The sequence below is a fragment of the Aythya marila genome, assembly GCF_965140915.1.
Source record: "Aythya marila genome assembly, chromosome: 8".
NCBI classification, from domain to species: Eukaryota; Metazoa; Chordata; class Aves; order Anseriformes; family Anatidae; genus Aythya; species Aythya marila.
In genome coordinates, this window is record NC_139049.1 from 23404410 (window position 1) to 23421271 (window position 16862).

General features: G+C 60.9%; 1 protein-coding gene across 1 annotated transcript; it reads left to right on the forward strand.

Annotated features, from left to right (window-relative positions):
- The first annotated feature begins 10124 nt into the window (after positions 1–10124).
- On the forward strand, positions 10125–14198 carry TSPAN1 (tetraspanin 1). Its single transcript, XM_082765840.1, has 8 exons — positions 10125–10169; positions 10347–10411; positions 10975–11181; positions 11497–11571; positions 12264–12362; positions 12664–12798; positions 13263–13346; positions 13565–14198. The coding sequence occupies exons 2-8, from the start codon at positions 10355–10357 to the stop codon at positions 13616–13618; spliced, it is 711 nt and encodes a 236-aa protein (XP_082621966.1). The 5' UTR covers positions 10125–10169; positions 10347–10354; the 3' UTR covers positions 13619–14198.
- The last annotated feature ends 2664 nt before the right edge of the window (positions 14199–16862 follow it).

Consider the following 16862-nt stretch of genomic DNA (forward strand, 5'->3'; position numbering starts at 1 on the left):
GCTCGGTGCAGCCCCTGCCCGCCGGAGGGGTCTCGCTGCGGAGCTGTCAGACGGTGCCGGCACAGATTGGGGAGAGCAGCCGCAGCCTGTTGGGTGCTGGAAGGGGATGCCAATGAGTGCTGGCCCCAGGCAATCAGCCCGGGGCTCCACATGGCCTAATTAGCTCATTTGCATAGGCTCGGAGGCTCGTTCAAAGGGAAGGCGCAGCCGATTTCAAAGCACAGCTCCAAAACATCCTTGCAGCACCCCGAGAGTGCCGCGATGGGGAGACCAGAGAGGGGTTGCTGCCTCCTGCCAGCAATTAATTTCGGATGGGGCTGCTCCCCTGAGGTCTCCTCGGTTTGTTGGACAGAAACAGCCTCTGCTCTGCTGTCCCCAACCTCCGGGACACGCGGTCACATCCCCCTGCCCAGCTCCCCTCTTCGGTGCTCCCCGGGGTGCTCCCCAACATGAGGCTGGGGTGGTGGCATGGGGAGGGTTAAATTAACCCCGAGGCAGGGCTCTGCCCCCGCTCGGGTACCGGAGGGAGATGATAACCCCTGCGAGAAGCTAATGATGCTGCAGGATGAGTCACGGCTCCCCCAGGCTCTCCAAATCTTTCTGCCCCTTCCTAGAGGTCTCCGTGTCCCCTCCCCGGCTGCAGGGCAGGGACAGAGGGACCACAAAGAAGGAAAACACCCCAAAAAACGTGGTCACCCGTGGCCGTGGGTCACCTGGAGCACCCCGGAGAGGGAAAGGGGACCAGGACCTCAGACCCCACACTGCAGCGTGGGCAGAGCCCCCCAGGAGCAGGGACCTGCACAACTCCCAGACCTGACCCCCTCGGGTGTAGGAGCCTGCTGGACATCCCGCTGCGGGGATTTCCCTGGGGAATTTCCCTGGCTTTGACTCAGCACCACCGCAATGTCCCTGTGCCAGCCCAGTGATCACCCTGTGCCGGGGACTGCGCCCTGCCCCGAGCCCCAGCAGCCCCATATCTCCCCCCAGCTGGGTTTCACCCTGGGGCTGGGACCCCTCCCAGGGGTTCCTGGAGCTGAATTTGGGAAGGCGTGGGTCCCAGCCCCGCGGCGTGAGTCACAGGAGACCACTAATTTACCCTCCCTCCATCCCCACCAAATATAACAGATGAGCTCATGCCCCTTCCCAGCCTCTGGCCACCGCAGGTTTATTTCCAGGTACAAGCTCAGAGCGGAGCAGGCACTGGGGCGCCTCTCCTTGGGGACTGAAGTCACAGTTAATGGCTTGGCTAGGGGAAAAATGAGCTCTTGGGGACCCCAAATCCGTCCTGACATCCTATGGGTGAGGATGGGGGAGCACAGCCACCCCGCTCGGAGCGCTCCCTCCCTGGGCACCCACACACGAGGCACCCCGGGGTGCTCCCCGCTCCGACCCGGTGCTTTCTGCCCAGCAGCAGCTCGCGGAGCCCACCGCCTCCTGCTAATCCCCACCGAGCCCTGACCTAATTCCCGGGCACGTGAGCGTGTCTCCAGGCAGACTGCGCCGCGCCAGGGCCGGAGATCAAAGCGGGGAGGACAGCAAGACGGCACGGCACGGCTCGGCACGCCTGGAGACAGCGGCTCCAATCCACCTCCGCCTGCTGCGTGTCACCGGGGGGGGACACGGGACAGGGGCACGTGGGACCCCGAGCAGCACAGGGACCCCCAGCACCCCGGGAGCAGCTCTGAGATAAATGCTGAGTCCCAAGAGAAGTCACCCCCATCCTGTCCCCATCCTGCTCCTGTGGGCTCAGCACCCGGCCAAGCTGGGACACCCCAAATTTCAAGGCATTGGAGAAATGGGGCAGCTCCAGGGGTGGGGGACATGTGCCTGCCCCCACCCGCACGTTAAGATTTGGGGGGTTGAAAACCAACATGCGAACTTTTTTAGCCCCTTCCCCTTTCTCAGTTTCCCTCCACGACTGCCAGACCCCGGCGTAAATGGGGCATTCACCGGGAAGCCGACACCCCCAGAGGGACCCCAGCGTCTCTCCCAAAGACCTGCTTCCCCCCCCGAGCCGAGACAGGGTTTGTTTCCCAGCCTCTGCCAACCCCAGATCCTATTTCTCCCCGTTCCCCAAAATCCAGCTTGGCTCCTCTTTTGGAGGAGAGGAGTTCATGGGGATGGACCACGGGGCAAACGTGCCCCCTGCAACCCCGCGCACAGTCCCGAGCAGCTGCGGGCACCCCCCTTATTTTTATTTTTTTTTTGTTTCCAGGGTTATTTTACAGCCCAAACACTACAAAAACCTGCAGGAGGCTGCAGGGAGGAGGGGGGCAACGTCTGCATCCCGCTGAGCATCACCCCCCAGCTGGAAGCTGGCACCCACAGTGTGTCCCCGGGGCTGGGGGACCCCCGCGCCTCCCCCCCTGTGCCAACGCCGCCTCTCGGGGAGCGCCGGGGGCTCGCCGCAGCCCGTTCCCCCCGCCCGGCAGGGACTCTGCAGCGGGGAAGCGATGAAGTCATGGTGCTTAATATAGCGATTTCATCACGGCCCTTCTCCCCAGCAACACGGCTCGGGAGCTGGCGGGGCTGCGGGGCCGTGCCCGGAGCCGTAGTGCCGCCCGCCGGGCTCTGGGTGCCTCGGGGCACCCCGCTTCCAGCAGCATCCTTCCCCCCCCTTTCCCCCCTCTCCTCAAAAAGGAGATTTTTTTCCCCCCGTTTCCTTCTTCCCCATCGCACCCACGTGCTGCCTGCCCCATTTCTCAAACGGAGACGTGAGAGGTTTGCAAAGTGATTATTTTTTTTTTTCCCTCTCCCTAAAAAAAAGGCAGCTTCTAGTGAAGGGCTCCAGCCAAAAATAATAACCGGCTTTTCCTTTCCTCTGCTGCTCCCTCTGCCCTGCAGCCCCCAGACCCCCCCCGAGCTGCCCCCATTGCAGGCAGCAGCACCCAGGGCAGGCTCAGGGTTCCCCCACAGCAGCCCCAACCCCACACCGGGTGCCAGCACCCCAAAACCCATCCCGACCCCACACCTGTATCCAGCAGCACCCCACCGGGGTCAGATGAGCTTGGACAGGGGGGGTCCCATGCAGGCAGTGCCCTACAGAGCTGTAATTAGGGCCCTAACGAGGTCAGAGCCATAACCCAGCCCTGGCACAGCCCCGCTCAGTGGAAGCATCACCTCCAAGCCGGGCACTGGGGGATGTGGGGGGGATGTGGCACGGGACTTACCCGCCAGCAGGGCCTGCTTCAGCTCAGCATCACCCAGGGCGCCAGGGGCCGATGTGTAGAGCACCTCGCTGTCGAGCCCTGAGGAGCAGCCAGGAGATTTGGGGTCAGTCCCTGAGCCCCAAATCCCCCCTCCAACATGGGAATGATGGAAACAAGCAGGGATGGGCACTGGGGGTTCCCTCGCACCGTGCACCCCAGCTCTGTGAGTCCCGGGGTGCACGGCTTGGCCCTAGCGATGCTCAGGGGCATCGGTGGCTGTGGGTAGGGCAGGGTGGTCTCACACGTGCCCTACAAGCACCTTGGCTGCCCCTACCTTGCTTTTCCAGCGCCTCGATGAGCCTGGCCACGGTCGACAGCGCCTGCTCGGGGAGCGCCGGCTGCTCGCTGTGCTCTGCCTGCCCGGGGAGCCCTGCTGAGGAGAGACAGGGAGAGGGGCTCGGAGTGCATTCCCCAAATCCTGGTCTGCTGTGTGCATGTATTTCCCTCCAGAGCATTTATTTCCTTCCTTCCTTCCTTCCTTCCTTCCTTCCTTCCTTCCTTCCTTCCTTCCTTCCTTCCTTCCTTCCTTCCTTCCTTCCTTCCTTCCTTCCTTCCTTCCTTCCTTCCTTCCTTCATTAAAGGCAATTAAAATGACTTTTTCCACTTGGTACAAAAAGATTTTGGAGATGTCTGAGCGTGCTTTGGGCAGCAAGGTTTGGTTCTTTGGTAACTGCTAGAGGAATTGAGTCCTTAGGTGGTACAAGAGCAGCCCTGGCACCCACAGCATCTGGGAAGGCTGGTGTGTCAAGGGCTGCTCTGCTTGTTTCATGTGACTATCTGATCTGTTTTGGTGCAATTCTATTAAAAAATAATAATAATGGTAAATTCGATGATGAGTCTGGGTGCCTTTTTCCCACAGAAGCCAGCTGCAGCCCAGCCAGCTCGCTCCCTGCGATCGGTTTTTCTTCCTGCCTGGCCAGAGGGCAGGGAGCTCGCCCGTGAAGCCAATAAATCCTGAACAATTTTAAGGAAGGAAAAAGAAAAAAAAAAAAAAGAAAAAAAAAAAAAAGGACTTTGGGCAGGAAGGTGAGAAGGTGAGAAGAGATGGTGCTGGCCCAGAAATGAGAGCCCTGCAGCGGGGTTTGAAGCAAAGCACATGGGTGGGAGCCCGTGGAAAACTCTCCCACCGCACTGATGGGTTAAGGAAAATGGGGTTTTGGCCTCAAAGCTGGCAGCTGGGGGAGCAGGGTGCCAAGTGCAGAGGATAACTGCCTGTCCTTCGCTGGAGATGGCCCCGGGCAGGGAGCTGGGTGTCCCGATGGGGTGCTGGAGGGAGGCGATGCTGTGGGACAGCCAGGCAGGGGCTGAGCAGCCACCGAGCTCCTGGGAAGTCCTCGTGCAGCAGTGGCACTCGGCTCCATCCCAGAGCCATTTTTAGGAAGTCGTCTAATTAAAAAAAGACCATTCCTCCCCGCAGAGCCAGCCCTGGCTCTGGGGCACGGCTTGGAAAGGCAGCGTTTCCCTCCTGCCAGCCAAACCCTTCCTCTGGCTGGAGAAAGCCCAGGGCACCGTGGGCACAGCCCTGCTCCGGGCTCCAACCCTGCTTGGGGTCCCCGGGGTCCCCCAGCAGCACCAGGGCTCAGGGGGCACTGAGGGCACCCAGGGCAGCACGCAGGTATTGCAGAAAAATCAGGATTTGAGCCAGCCAGCACAAGCATGAACCTCAAAAGCTCTGCCTGGAGATGGAAACAGCAAGGGAAGATTTAAAAAAAAAAAAAAAAAAAAGAAGTGGTTCTCTTCCAAAAAAAACTTTGGAGGTTTTCGTTATAAGGAAACCCCATGGGGGGCACCCCGGGCACAGGGACACGGCCAGGGGGTGCCCAGTGGGTGGCAGCACCCCCTGCCCCCAGGCCCCGCTTTTTGTGGGGTTTCCTCTATAAAAAATGATCCCTGGGCTGGGGGCTCGACCCAGGGGCTGGCTGGTCTCTGTCCTCCCAGCCCCGGCAGCCTCGCCGTGTCCCCGAAGTGACCGTCCCAGCCTCCTTGCTGCTGCCCTGAATCATTTTGGGGGCACGAACCCCTTGCCAGCGGGTGCTGCCTCCCCAGCCCCACACCAGCAGTGATTTCTCCTCTGTCACATCCCGGAGGAAGAGAAGATCACGGTTTTGTGCAGGGCTGCTGGGTCGTGTTTGCCTCCCCAGCTGGAAGGGGTTTTTCTCGCCTTTCCTTTTTCGCTTGGATGCATTATGCAACCGCAGTGCGATCCCAAGCCCAAACGCACTTGGCCACCATATAAATGATGAGGGCAGAGGGGGCTCAGCACCCCCAGCAGAGCACAGGCACCCCGACACCTCACCAAAAACACCCCCCCAGCACCACGCCACAGCCCCCAAGGACATAAAACCCCCTGCGTGTTGGGGGTCCCCACCAAACCGTGCCAAACGCTCGCACCCATCCCTGCGGCGTCCCTGTCCCCACACTCCACCCGGGCTCTGTGCCACCCTCGGGGTGTCCCCGTCCCCACACTCACCCCAGGGCTGTCCGGCGGGCACGGGGGTCCCGGCGGGCGGCGGGGGCAAGGGTCGTGGCTTGGCCTTGGCGGTGGCGGCGGCGATGCGCACGGGGCCCAGGTACTGCACGTAGGTGCCGGGGAAGTCTCCGCGCTCCTTGGTGCGCTCGTTGAGGCCGTGCAGCCAGCCCTGGGGGCTTCGCTCGTCCCCGTCCTTGTAGTCGGGGGCAGCCAGCAGCGAGGCCCTGCTGACCGTCAGCACGTCCCCAGGGCTCAGTGCCAGGTCCTCCTCCCGGTCCTTCTGGTACTCGTAGAGCGCCCGGTACTGCAGCCCCTCCGGGGAGGCCATGGCGATGGGATCAGGGGATGCTGCCCCAAGCTTGATGGGCAGGAAAAGATCCTTCTGCCTCCGAGAAGCGGCTCCTGACCCCTCCGGTCCCAAATTCACCAGTGGGGTTTGCTCAGGCGTCGTGGAGGGGAGCAGGTGATGCTGACCCGCGTGCCGGCCCCAAAAAGACGCCGTCGCCTTCTCAGCCCGCTCCCTCTCTGCCCTTCATCCTGCCGGGGTTGGGGACCAGCCTCCCCGGGCTCTGTGAGAGCAAAACGCAGCACATCAGCCCCCTGCCCCCACCGGGACCCCAACCAGCCCCGTGTCCCCTACCCCGGGCACCCACGGCCGGGGACAGTGGCAGCCAGGGGAGCCAGCAGGGACCGGGCGCTGCGCACCGGGACAGTGCCGGCAAGTCGGGAAAGTAGGGCGAGGGATGGAGGGATGGAGCCCCGAGCTTACAGCACAGGCACCCGGGCTGGGCAGCCTCCCCCCAGCCCCAAAACGGCACGGGGGTGAGCGAGAATATAGGATTTTAGTGGTTTCGGATTTATTTTATTTATTTTATATATATATATATATTTTAATATCCCTAGGAGAGATGACAGCAGGGAATGGTGTCGTGTGCCCCCCTCCCACTTTCCCCCTACACCCCGGGTGCAGGATTTTAGTTCAATCTCGCCTTCCTTTCTTCATTTACGGCTTTCTCGATTTATTTCCAAGCCTTTGAAACACCCCTCGGAGACGGCACAGCGCGGAAAGCCCCCCCTTTTTCCCCCCCTCCCTTCCAACCCCCCATCTCCCCCCGGTCGGGAGATGGATGGGGACGGCCTCCCGGCCCTCCCGGCCCTCCTGTCCGTCTGTCCATCCGTCCTCCTGCCCCCCCCGGCCCCCCTTTGCCCCCCCCCTGCCCCAGCCTTACCGGAGCGGAGCGGAGCGGAGCCGGCCCCGGCAGCAGCGGGGCGGTGATGTCAGCCTCGCTCCTCCCGCCCCTGGGCACCGCAGCGCGGCGGGGGCGGGGGGGGGGGGGGACGGGATGGGATGGGAAAGGGGGGGCTGCCTCCTGTCTGCACCCCAGGGAGAGGGGACGGGGTGCCCGAGGGGTTGGGGGGAGAGGGGGGCGTCAGATACGCGCGGAGAGTCAGGTTATAGGGGAGCGGTGCCCCCCCTACCTGGCTCACTGAGGGGTGGGGGGGGGGGGAGGTGTTGGGGGTGTGTAGGGGGGGTGTGGGGGGGTTCAGGCTCTGGCACCCATCCTTGGGCACCCATTCCCGGGACGCCCCTCATTTGGGCACCCATCCCGTGGACGTCCATCCCTTGGGAATTCGTCTCTTGGGCACCCATTCCCAGGGCACCCTTCATTTCAGCACCCATCCCCAGGGCACCCGCCCTTTGGGGACCTTGAGCACCCACCCCCTGGGCACCCACCTGTAGGGCACCCACCCCAGGACACCCACCCCCTGGGCACCCACCCCCACGCCCATCACCACCCCATGGCCATGGCGTGGTTGTTGCATGCACCAAGAGCACCAGGGCTCAGCCTGCTTCCAGCTGCTTTGTCTCTTATTTTATTTTATTTTATTTTATTTTATTTTATTTTATTTTATTTTATTTTATTTTATTTTATTTTATTTTATTTTATTTTATTTTATTTTATTTTATTTTATTTTACTTTATTTTACTTTATTTTACTTTTTTTTTTATTTTATTTTATTTTATTTTATTTTATTTTATTTTATTTTATTTTATTTTATTTTATTTTATTTTATTTTATTTTATTTTATTTTATTTTATTTTATTTTATTTTTATTTTTATTTTTTAAATCCCCACTTCTCACGCTGACCTCTCCGAACCGACGGCTGCTCCTTGCCTCTGCTGCAGGTCGGGCACCCTAAAAGCAGCTGGGATGGCACCTAAAACGTCCCCTCCGGCTGGATCCAGGAGCAGTATGGGGTGGGGGCATGGGAATTCCCAACCCTAGGGGCTGGGAAAGATGGGGAAACTGAGGCACAGGGGCCCAGGGAGCATTGCAGGATATGTGCAGCCCCTTGGGGTGGTAATTTCAGCAAATTCCCCTTCTTGCCCTGCAGCTCATGGCTGTGCAGCGCGGCAGCATCCTGGGGGGATTTCACTGCAGCTGCCTTCACCCCGCTCCCCAGAGGCTGGGCTTCCAGCACTAAAAGGGATTTTTCTGTCCCGCTGCCCCTGGTGCTGGCACCCTGCTGCTGCTGGAGCTGTGGGGTCCGTCCTTGCCCTCCCCTCGAGCCCTGCTCCCCGTGGGGCTGCCTGGTGGGCACCTCCCCAGCGATTTCTGCCCCTCCTGCTCCAGGAGCACGGCTGCGGGGCTGGAGTTGGCACTAAGAGAGACCCCAGCTCACGGGGAGCATCCTACACGGCCCCCAGCACCTCCCCGAGCAGGGGATCGGTGATTCCCCCAGATTTCTTTTTATTTCCACCCTGTTGCAGCAGGAGGGGAAGAAGTGAGGTTTCGAGGTTTTCATCACAGATTCCTAAAGTTTGGTAACTTCAACCTGCAAACCTAAAGCCATGCCCAGCTCATTTTGAAGGCTCATCCCCAACGTGTTGCAGCTCCTCCACCCCACAATCGACCCTGGGGCCAGCTGGAGAGCTGGACGGGTGCTCCCAACCCCAAATTGGGGCTCACCTGGATGGGGCTACCCCAAAAACTCATCAAGACCACCCTGAGTCCCTCTGCTCTGGTCCTCCGTGGCCCTGCATGGGGTTTTCCACCCTGTGCTTTCCAGGAAGGAAACCCGAGGCACAGCGGGGTGTCCCCATGCCCAGCTCCGTCCCCATCAAGCCCCACAAGCCCCATGGGCTGGGAAGGACACAGGAATGCCATCGGGCTTGTCCTGCTGAGGTCAAGCCAGAAAATCCAGCCCCAAGTCCCCAGTGGGGTTGGGATGGGTGACACGGGAAGCGTCCAAACCCCAGAGTATGTGGTTAGGGCAGCGGGGTGCAGCCACAGCACTGCCCTGCAATTTCCTTGGGGCTGGGAGTGAGCCTCCTTCCACACAAATATTTATGGGTTCTGCCGAAATTATTTGTGGGGTGGGGGGTTGTGTGCAACGAGCAGGGGCTGGGGAGGTTTTGGGGAGAGGGGCGATACGATGGAGGTCTTCTTTTGCATTTAGGGGCAGCAGGTCCCAGGTGGGAGAGGGCAGGAGGGCTGACGGGCAGCTGCTGTGGGACGGGCTGAGGCTGCAGGCAGCGAGGGGAACGGGTTAGGGCACCCGGATCTGGGTGAACACCCTGGGAGGGTTTAGGGCTCCCCCACATGCCACACGTCCCAAAGGGGATGACTCCATCCCACTGAAATGTACCCTTGTGGGGAGGGACGTGACGAGCACCCGGTGCCTCTGCTGGGGAGGACCCCAAAAGGGGACACAGCATCCCCCTGTGCTCTGCTCGGCTCCCTGCTTTCTGGGCAAAAGGGATTTTCTGGGGAAACCACCCCTGTTTCCAAGCATCTTTCCAAAAAAAAAAAAAAAAAACCCAAAACATTATTTTTTTGGCAGCCTTTAGGCTATGGCCGGTCTCTGCTCACATCTAGCACTGGCACCCGCTCTGGTCGTCACCATCCTCTCCTGCCATGTCCCCACCAGCAAAAAAACACTGCAACAGTGGGAAACACCCCAAATTTTGGCTTTTCATTTACAGACCGGCTCTGGTGGCCATATCCCGGTGCCCTCCTCTCCCTGCTTCTGTTTCGGGCCAGGAGACTGCAGATTTGGGGCTTTCACATCCCTGCGCCCTGCTCCTCTGGGGGCTCCGCCGCCTGCCCCAGACATTGGCAGAAGAGCCCCAGACCCTCAGTGGCCACTTTGGGGTGCGATGCTTGTCCATACAAAGCAATTTTAGGGTGTTCTGACCCCAAATCCCTTCCCCACCCCCTCTCCTCCCCAGCAGCACCCAGAGGCCGCGGTGATGGGCTCTGGCTGCTGCCTCTCCGGTCGGGGTGGCTTGGGCAGCAGAGGGCAGCAAGCCACCGAGCACCCAAGGGACCTGGTGGCTCTGCCACCCCCAGGGGGTGGCCCCAAAGGGTTGGGCTGCTGCTTGGGCGGCCCCGGGGCCGCTCCTGTTTAAAGGGTGTTGGGGGCGGCACGGGGGCGGCAGAGCAGTGGCGTTGGGTTGGGGCTGCTGGAGCTGCTCGCTGCAGAGGTAGGCTGGGTGTTTTGGGGGAAAGCACGGCTGGGAGGTGTCCCAGGACTTGGAGGAGCCCGGTGAGGGCTCCCTGTGTGTCCTCCCTACCCCAAAAAAAAGCCTGAAGGAAAGGGGGTTGCGACTGGTTCTGCTGGTAACGTCTCTCTGCTCGCCTCCCCCCCCTGCTCTCTCCAGGTGCCAAGATGGGGTTCTTCACGTTCATCAAGGTCATGATGATCCTCTTCAACCTGGCCATATTTGTAAGTGCTGGGGCTGTCCCCACCTGGGGACACCCGCTCTCGGTGGTCCCTCCAGGCTGGGCTGTGGGGCTGGGGAGCACCCTGAGCCTGGGGGCTGTGGGGTCTCTTGCTCCTGTGGTGTGCCCAAAGCCCTTGGTGGGGGGAAACGGGGGACAGTGGCTGTTGTATCGACCCCACAGGTCCCTTCCCTGTGCCTGGCGGGGTGCTGGGTGCCCCAGGGTCCCACCCGCTGGGCTCCCCCTGTCTGTGAGGGGAACAGCAGCGACCTGGGGCTCGGGTGTGGGGGTCTCTGGGGCTGGGGGAGAGGCTGAGCGTGGTGGATGGCATGGTGGCAGCTTCCCTGGGGGCTGGTGGCCTCCATCCACCTCCCCTTGCTGCCTTTTGGGGTTGGGTTGGGAGCTCGAGGGCACACAGGGTGGGCTAGGGCTGAAGCTGCCTGAGAAACACCTGGATGAAGAGAATCAAGATGCTGAGATCCTCCAAAAACCATTTTTTGTCATTTTTTTGTCATTTTACCCCTGCTCTTCCCCGAGCACCCTATTTACCCATCTCTCTCCTCCCAGCTCGGTGGCGGAGCCCTCCTGGGCGTCGGCATCTGGGTGACGGTGGACGGGCAGTCCTTTGTGAAGATATTTGGGGGGATTTCGTCCACCGTCCTGCAGGTCGTGAACATCGGCTACTTCCTCATCGTCATCGGTGCCATCTTGTTGATCATCGGCTTCCTTGGGTGCTACGGTGCCCAGAAGGAGAGCAAATGTCTCCTGATGATGGTAAGGACGGGCCCGTGATGAGCCAGGCTTTATCCAGTGGGGTCTCTGGTGGGGGAAGCCTGAGGGATGGGTATCTCCATGGAGGTGTCCTCCTTAGGTGTCCCTGTATCATGGAGGGCTGGGTGGACCTTGGAAAAACAGATGTGGGGATGGTGGGGCCCCAAAATTGTTCTGCCTCTGCCTTGGAGCAGGGCTGGTGGCAAATAGACATGGATTGAAGCAGGGTGAGGTCCTTGACCTTTGGGGAGTGGGTGGGTTTTGGGGTGCTGTGGCACTGGCTGTCGTTTTGACCTCCCTCCCCTCGCTGCCTCCCAGTTCTTCTCTGTGGTGTTGATCATCTTCATCGCCGAAGTCGCGGCTGCCGTGGTGGTTCTGGTCTACACGAGTCTTGTGAGTGGCTTAGCAGGGTGCTGGGCTGGGGTATTTTGGGACACGTGGGATCCCTTTAGGAAAACAGGGGAGCCTGGGGGTGCTGCCTGCGGGCTGGGAGGATGGGACACCAAACCGGTGCCAGCTCTGTGGGACAGCCTGGCCGGGTGGGGGGGCTGCCCGAGGTGCAGGCAACAAGGCGGAGATCCCATTACCCTAAAGATCCCATTACCCTAAAGAAACGAGCATAGTCACACAGGTTTTGCCCACCACTTGCTCTTGAACACCTTAGTGAGGAACCAGCCAAGGCTGGACACCTCTGGTGGCAGCAGCCACGCAGGAGAGGCAGTCCCGAGAGAACCCAAGCGCTTATTATACACCAGGGAGCTCCCCTGGGGAGGAAGGCCACGACATCGCCTGGTTGGAGGCAGGAGAAGTCAACCACAGGGCAGGCACCATTCCTGGCCGCCCCGGCCGGGCTGCTTATTGACTGAGTCACCGCCAACAGCGGCCTCGGGGCCAAAACGCCGCGGTCGGTGAGGCTGCCAGGCTGCCTCGGGTCAAAGGGACACGGCGTGACGTGTTCCTGGCCCTGCTCGGCCTGCGTGGCCTCTTCCCCGTGGGTTTGGGACCGGTATGGGCACTGCAGGCCCTCGACTCCGTGACGCTCCCCGGGATGGTCTCTGATGGGTTTTCTCGGCCTCTCCCCGCAGGCAGAGACGTTCCTGACAGCCGTGGTGACTCCCATCCTGAAGGAGAAGTATGGGGCTGACAACGAATTCACACGCATATGGAACGCCACCATGGAGGAGGTGCGCTGGGCTCCCCCCTGGTTTGGGGTCAGGATGCTCTCGGCAAGGGCTTGGTGGTGCCCAGCCGGGTGGGGGTGTGGGGTGGGGATGTGGCCCAAGGCGTGTGTGACTACCTCACGGGTTTCCAGAGGGATCCAGAGGTCCTGAGGTGGGGTGAGAAAGGTCCTGGGCTGAGCTGGGTGAGCTCCTCCATGGGGCAAGGAGGCTCCAGACCATGTTTCCTGCAGGAGGGAGTGAGCGGCGGGGACATGGGCACAGGGAGACCTGTAGGGTGCTCTCACCACCCCTCTCTCTCCCTTAGTTCGGCTGCTGTGGCCTGAATAACTACACAGACTTTGAAGGCTCCCCGTGGTATGAGCAGAACAAAAACTTCCCTCCGCCCTGCTGCAAGGGCCATTCCCCGTGCAATGCATCACTCGCGGCAAGTGATGCCCAGGTATGAACACACACGCGGCTCCTGCCTTCCAGCAGCACCCGATTTTGGGGTGTACCCAATTTTGGGGTGCATCCTGGCACGGGGAGGAGGGCCCAGCCTTTACCCCCAGCCTGAGCGCTGGGCACAGCGATCCCCTGGGTGCTGAGTCCCTGGGGGGGGGCTTTGTGGCTCTGACTTGTCCCCAGTGGCCTGCTGGGGAGGAACAAAGCTCCTTCCATTGCCCGGTCCCAAATTCCCTCATTTCCCCACCCTGTGGAGATGTGGGGCTTTGGGGCTGAGGGGTTGATGAGTTGTGTCCCCCCTCTCCGACCATCTCCATGACCGTGAAGCTCTGGGCTGGAGCCATGATGCTCCTCCTGGGGGAAATGCACCCTGGGTGGGAGATGTTCCTCCTGGGGGAAATGCCCTCTGGCTTTGGGATCGCAGCTCCATGCCCGTCCTCATCTGCCTTGCTGCTCCCGCAGGGTTGTTTTGACCAGATTTTGGAAGACATCAAGACGAACGCAGACGTGGCGGGCGGTGTGGCTGCCGGCATCGCTGCCTTGGAGGTGAGTGCCCCGAGCAGCGGGGTTGGGGTCTTCTGGAGGTGTCGAGGGGCTGGTGCAGCCCCCATGGGCCACCACCTGCCGTGGGGTGGCCATGAGCCTTCCTCCCCGGGCACACCCTCCTCTTCCTCCCTGCGTGTGCCAGGCGGGGGCTGTCACTGGGCTGCCTCTGTGCCGGGGGGGGGGACACCCGTGGGTCTGACTCTCTTCTTTTCCCCCAGATCGCATCCATGGCCGTCTCCATGTACCTGTACTGCCGCCTGGACCAGAAGTGACCCCCGGCAGCAGCGGGAAGCTGTGCCCACCCCACCGTGTGCCGGGGTGCTCCTGACGGCCGCACCACTCTCTGGGCCCGATGCCGGCCGGTGCACTGTGACCTTAGAGCTCTTTTGATCTACTGAGCTGGGATCTGTAGAATTTATATGTATATTTTTGTACTGATATGGCGTAATGCATCTGTACATAGAGATATTTTTTTTTTTTTTTTTTTTTGAGGCAGGGAAGGGGAGGGGGAAGCCACCCCGTCTGTTTTGCTGATGCCAGCAGGAGATAGGGCCCAGGCAAAGATCAGGGCTGTTGAGCAGGCAGCGGCCCTGCCCTGACCAACCCTTGTGGTGCCTCCCCCGTCCTGCCACCTCCCCGTCCCTGGCCTTACTTTGCTGGCCGGGGACTGGGCTGGGTCCCCAACCAGCACGGTGGTGGCTGCACCCCCAAACTGGGGTCTCTGCGCTGGTCCCATGGGGTCGCTGCCCCTGGCGTGGAGCTCAGCCCTGTAGGTCCCCACTGTGATTTCAGTGTGAGAACCCTCTCCCTAATGTAAAGAAAAATACAATTATTATTATTTTTTGTCTTGGATGTAAGCTGTTTTCTGCTGTCTTCAATAAAGCCGTGTACCCGCAGCCCCTGCTGTGCACGGGGGGCTGCCCACACCTCGCTTCCCTCCGTGGCTCCTCTGCACCTTGCCCTGCCCTTTACTGGAGCCTTTTCCTGCTCTGACCAGCACCTTGCTGGGGAAGCAGGATGGGAGCTACTGGGATTTTACCCGTCTCTGTGTCCCAGCCCCGTTCCCATCAGAGCCCATGGGGGAGGAGGGCTCTGGTGGCCCCAAAAGAGGGGCAGCTCTGCCTCTTCCAAACCAGGGCCCTGCCTGGGGCTGCTGCAAGGAAAGCACAGCCCCAGAGCTGTTTTTATTCCATTTTCCACCTTCATCCCGTGGGACTTTGACCCCGTCCCCAGGCTGTGCGTGCCATCAACAAGCCCGGCCGTGGGAGCAGGCACGTGGCAGCGGGGCAGGCACGGGACCCGCTCCCCACCCCGGGTGACTCAGCTGGGGAAAGGCTGCCAGGAACACACTGCTGCCAGGTGGGTGCTGGTCCCAGCCTCGCCGCAAACCAGTGACCCCGGGGGTGACGTCAGGGGGTTTTTATTCCCTGTTTTTCCTTCCCAAAGGTGTGGGAGCCGCCCAGCCCTTGGCGCTGCCCCAGCCCTTCTAGAGGTGCCGGCATCGCCCATCGGCGCGGGTTCCTGCGGGCGATGCTGGTGGTGTTGGTGGCTCTGGGTGGTGTGGTCATGCTGCTTGCAGACACTTGAGCTTTGCAGACATCACCCCACAAACAGAAGAGCCCCCGTTTCCCTTTGCTTTGTCCCCTCTTTCAGCCATACCCATTTAAATCAGCTTTGTCCATCCCGTGCAGGCACTCACAGGGGTGCTCGGGGTGCCTGTTCCTCAAGGCAGCTTGGGGACCCCATCCCCAGCTGGAGGTCTGGGCCCCTTAATTTGGGGTTTTCTGGCAGGAATGAGGCCAGGCCAGCCAAAAGGGCTGGGGGATGCCAAAACCCTGGGCACCTCTTGGTGCCTTTCCCTGCTGCATGGAGGGAAACCGAGGCACGGAGCGAAGCCTGGGGTTGCAAGCCCTGGCACTGCCCTTGCAGGGATGGAGGTGCAGGTCCCACCAAAGGTGTGTCCTGCCCTAAATCCTGCCCCAAGTTCCTGGAAAATGTGGGGCAGGGAGACGTGTGGGATTTCTGCCAGCGTCCCTTGTCCTGCTGCCTGCTGGCACCACCAGAAGTCCCCGCAGCACTAGATTTGCCTGCTCCCATAAATACTTGGCAGCTCCACCAGCAGCACCCAGCTGTGACATCAGTGACCGAGGCCAAAATCCCCCCCCACACGTAACAGGGGGCAGAAACTTCCTTATTGCCCTGCTTCGGTGTCCTTGGGCTCGAGGTCCTGCGACTGGTGGGGTAAACAAGCGTGCCCGGGCTGCTCCCTGCTTGGGAAGGGGGCCGGAGCTCACCGGGGCTGGGGTTGGGTTATTTTCACCCCCAGGGCACCCCGAGGTGCTTAAAATCCTGGGAGCTTCCCCACCAGCACCACGTGCCCCGGGATGGAGCTGCCGAGTCGAAACCCAGCCCGGCCGCAGGGAAACGAGCTCTCCTCGCCCTCTTTTTAATTGCGTTCCGTGGGGGACAGTGACCGTCACCAGAAGGCTGAATTGCTGCTGTTACAGTTCCTGCTGATAAAGGGTGTGAACGGCAAACAAAGCGAACACATCCAGCATCACCTGCACCAGGAGTGCCTGCCACAAGGAAGTTCCCTCCCGCTGCGCCGCAACAGCTCGGCCAGGAGAGGAAAGGAGAGGGGAGGAGAGGAGAGGAGAGGACGGCCTTGAAGGGCACCGGATCCCTGGGGGAGAAGCAGGGCAGCTCACACTTTCACCTGCCAGCCTTCCTCCCCGTCCCCTTCCTCCTCCTCCTCCCCAGCCCTGAGACTCCCACCCGGGGCCACCGAAGCTGGGGCTGGGGCGGGTGCTCTCAGGCAGCTCCGTGCCCTGATTTATTGCGGTGGGGCTATCGGAGGCGGTGGAGGTGGAAGGGATAATTGAAACGTAGCAGGCTGGGGCTGATAGCAGACCCGGCGAGTTAATCGTTAACGAGGCGCTGGGCTGGATACGGCGTAATGAGCATCACGGCCACGATCCGGGGCGCCCAGAGAGGGATTGAATTGCTGCCGGGCTTCGCCGTGCGTGGGGACGGGAAGTGGCAGCCCCACTCGGGGACTCCTGCCTGGGGACAGAGCCCTGCCACAGGGAGCGAAAAAAAGCCAAAAAAAGGGAGCAGGTTGGGTCAGGCACCTCTGTTTCGGGGCTTTTTATGTAGCAGAGGGGGCCAAAAAGCGGGGAGCTGGGATGCAGGTGGTCAGGGACGGGGACGGGGCCAGCGCGCCCCAGGTGCTGGCATCCCTCCAGCACGGAGATGCCTCCATCCGGGAGGACCAGGACGGGCGTCCCCAAGGACATCAGGAGGACATTTCCCCCATTTCACGGGGCACAGAGGGCCACGGACAGGGGCAGCCGGGACGGAGATACCCAGCGGGGTGATTGCACCCTGGCCTGGCACCCGCGGGCACCGCGATCCTTGCTGAACGAAGCAAATGCAAAAAAGGAAAATATGCAAAAATTACCCCTTCCCAACCCCCCCTCCCAGCAAGTTCTTGAAAGGTCGGGTTTCGTGCCAAGG

Coding starts and splice junctions, on each gene's coding strand:
- TSPAN1 (XM_082765840.1), top strand. CDS start 10,355: ATGGGGTTCTTCACGTTCATCAAGGTCATGATGATCCTCTTCAACCTG. Junction 10,412..10,974: donor TCTTCAACCTGGCCATATTT/GTAAGTGCTGGG, acceptor CTCTCCTCCCAG/CTCGGTGGCGGAGCCCTCCT. Junction 12,799..13,262: donor TCGCGGCAAGTGATGCCCAG/GTATGAACACAC, acceptor CTGCTCCCGCAG/GGTTGTTTTGACCAGATTTT.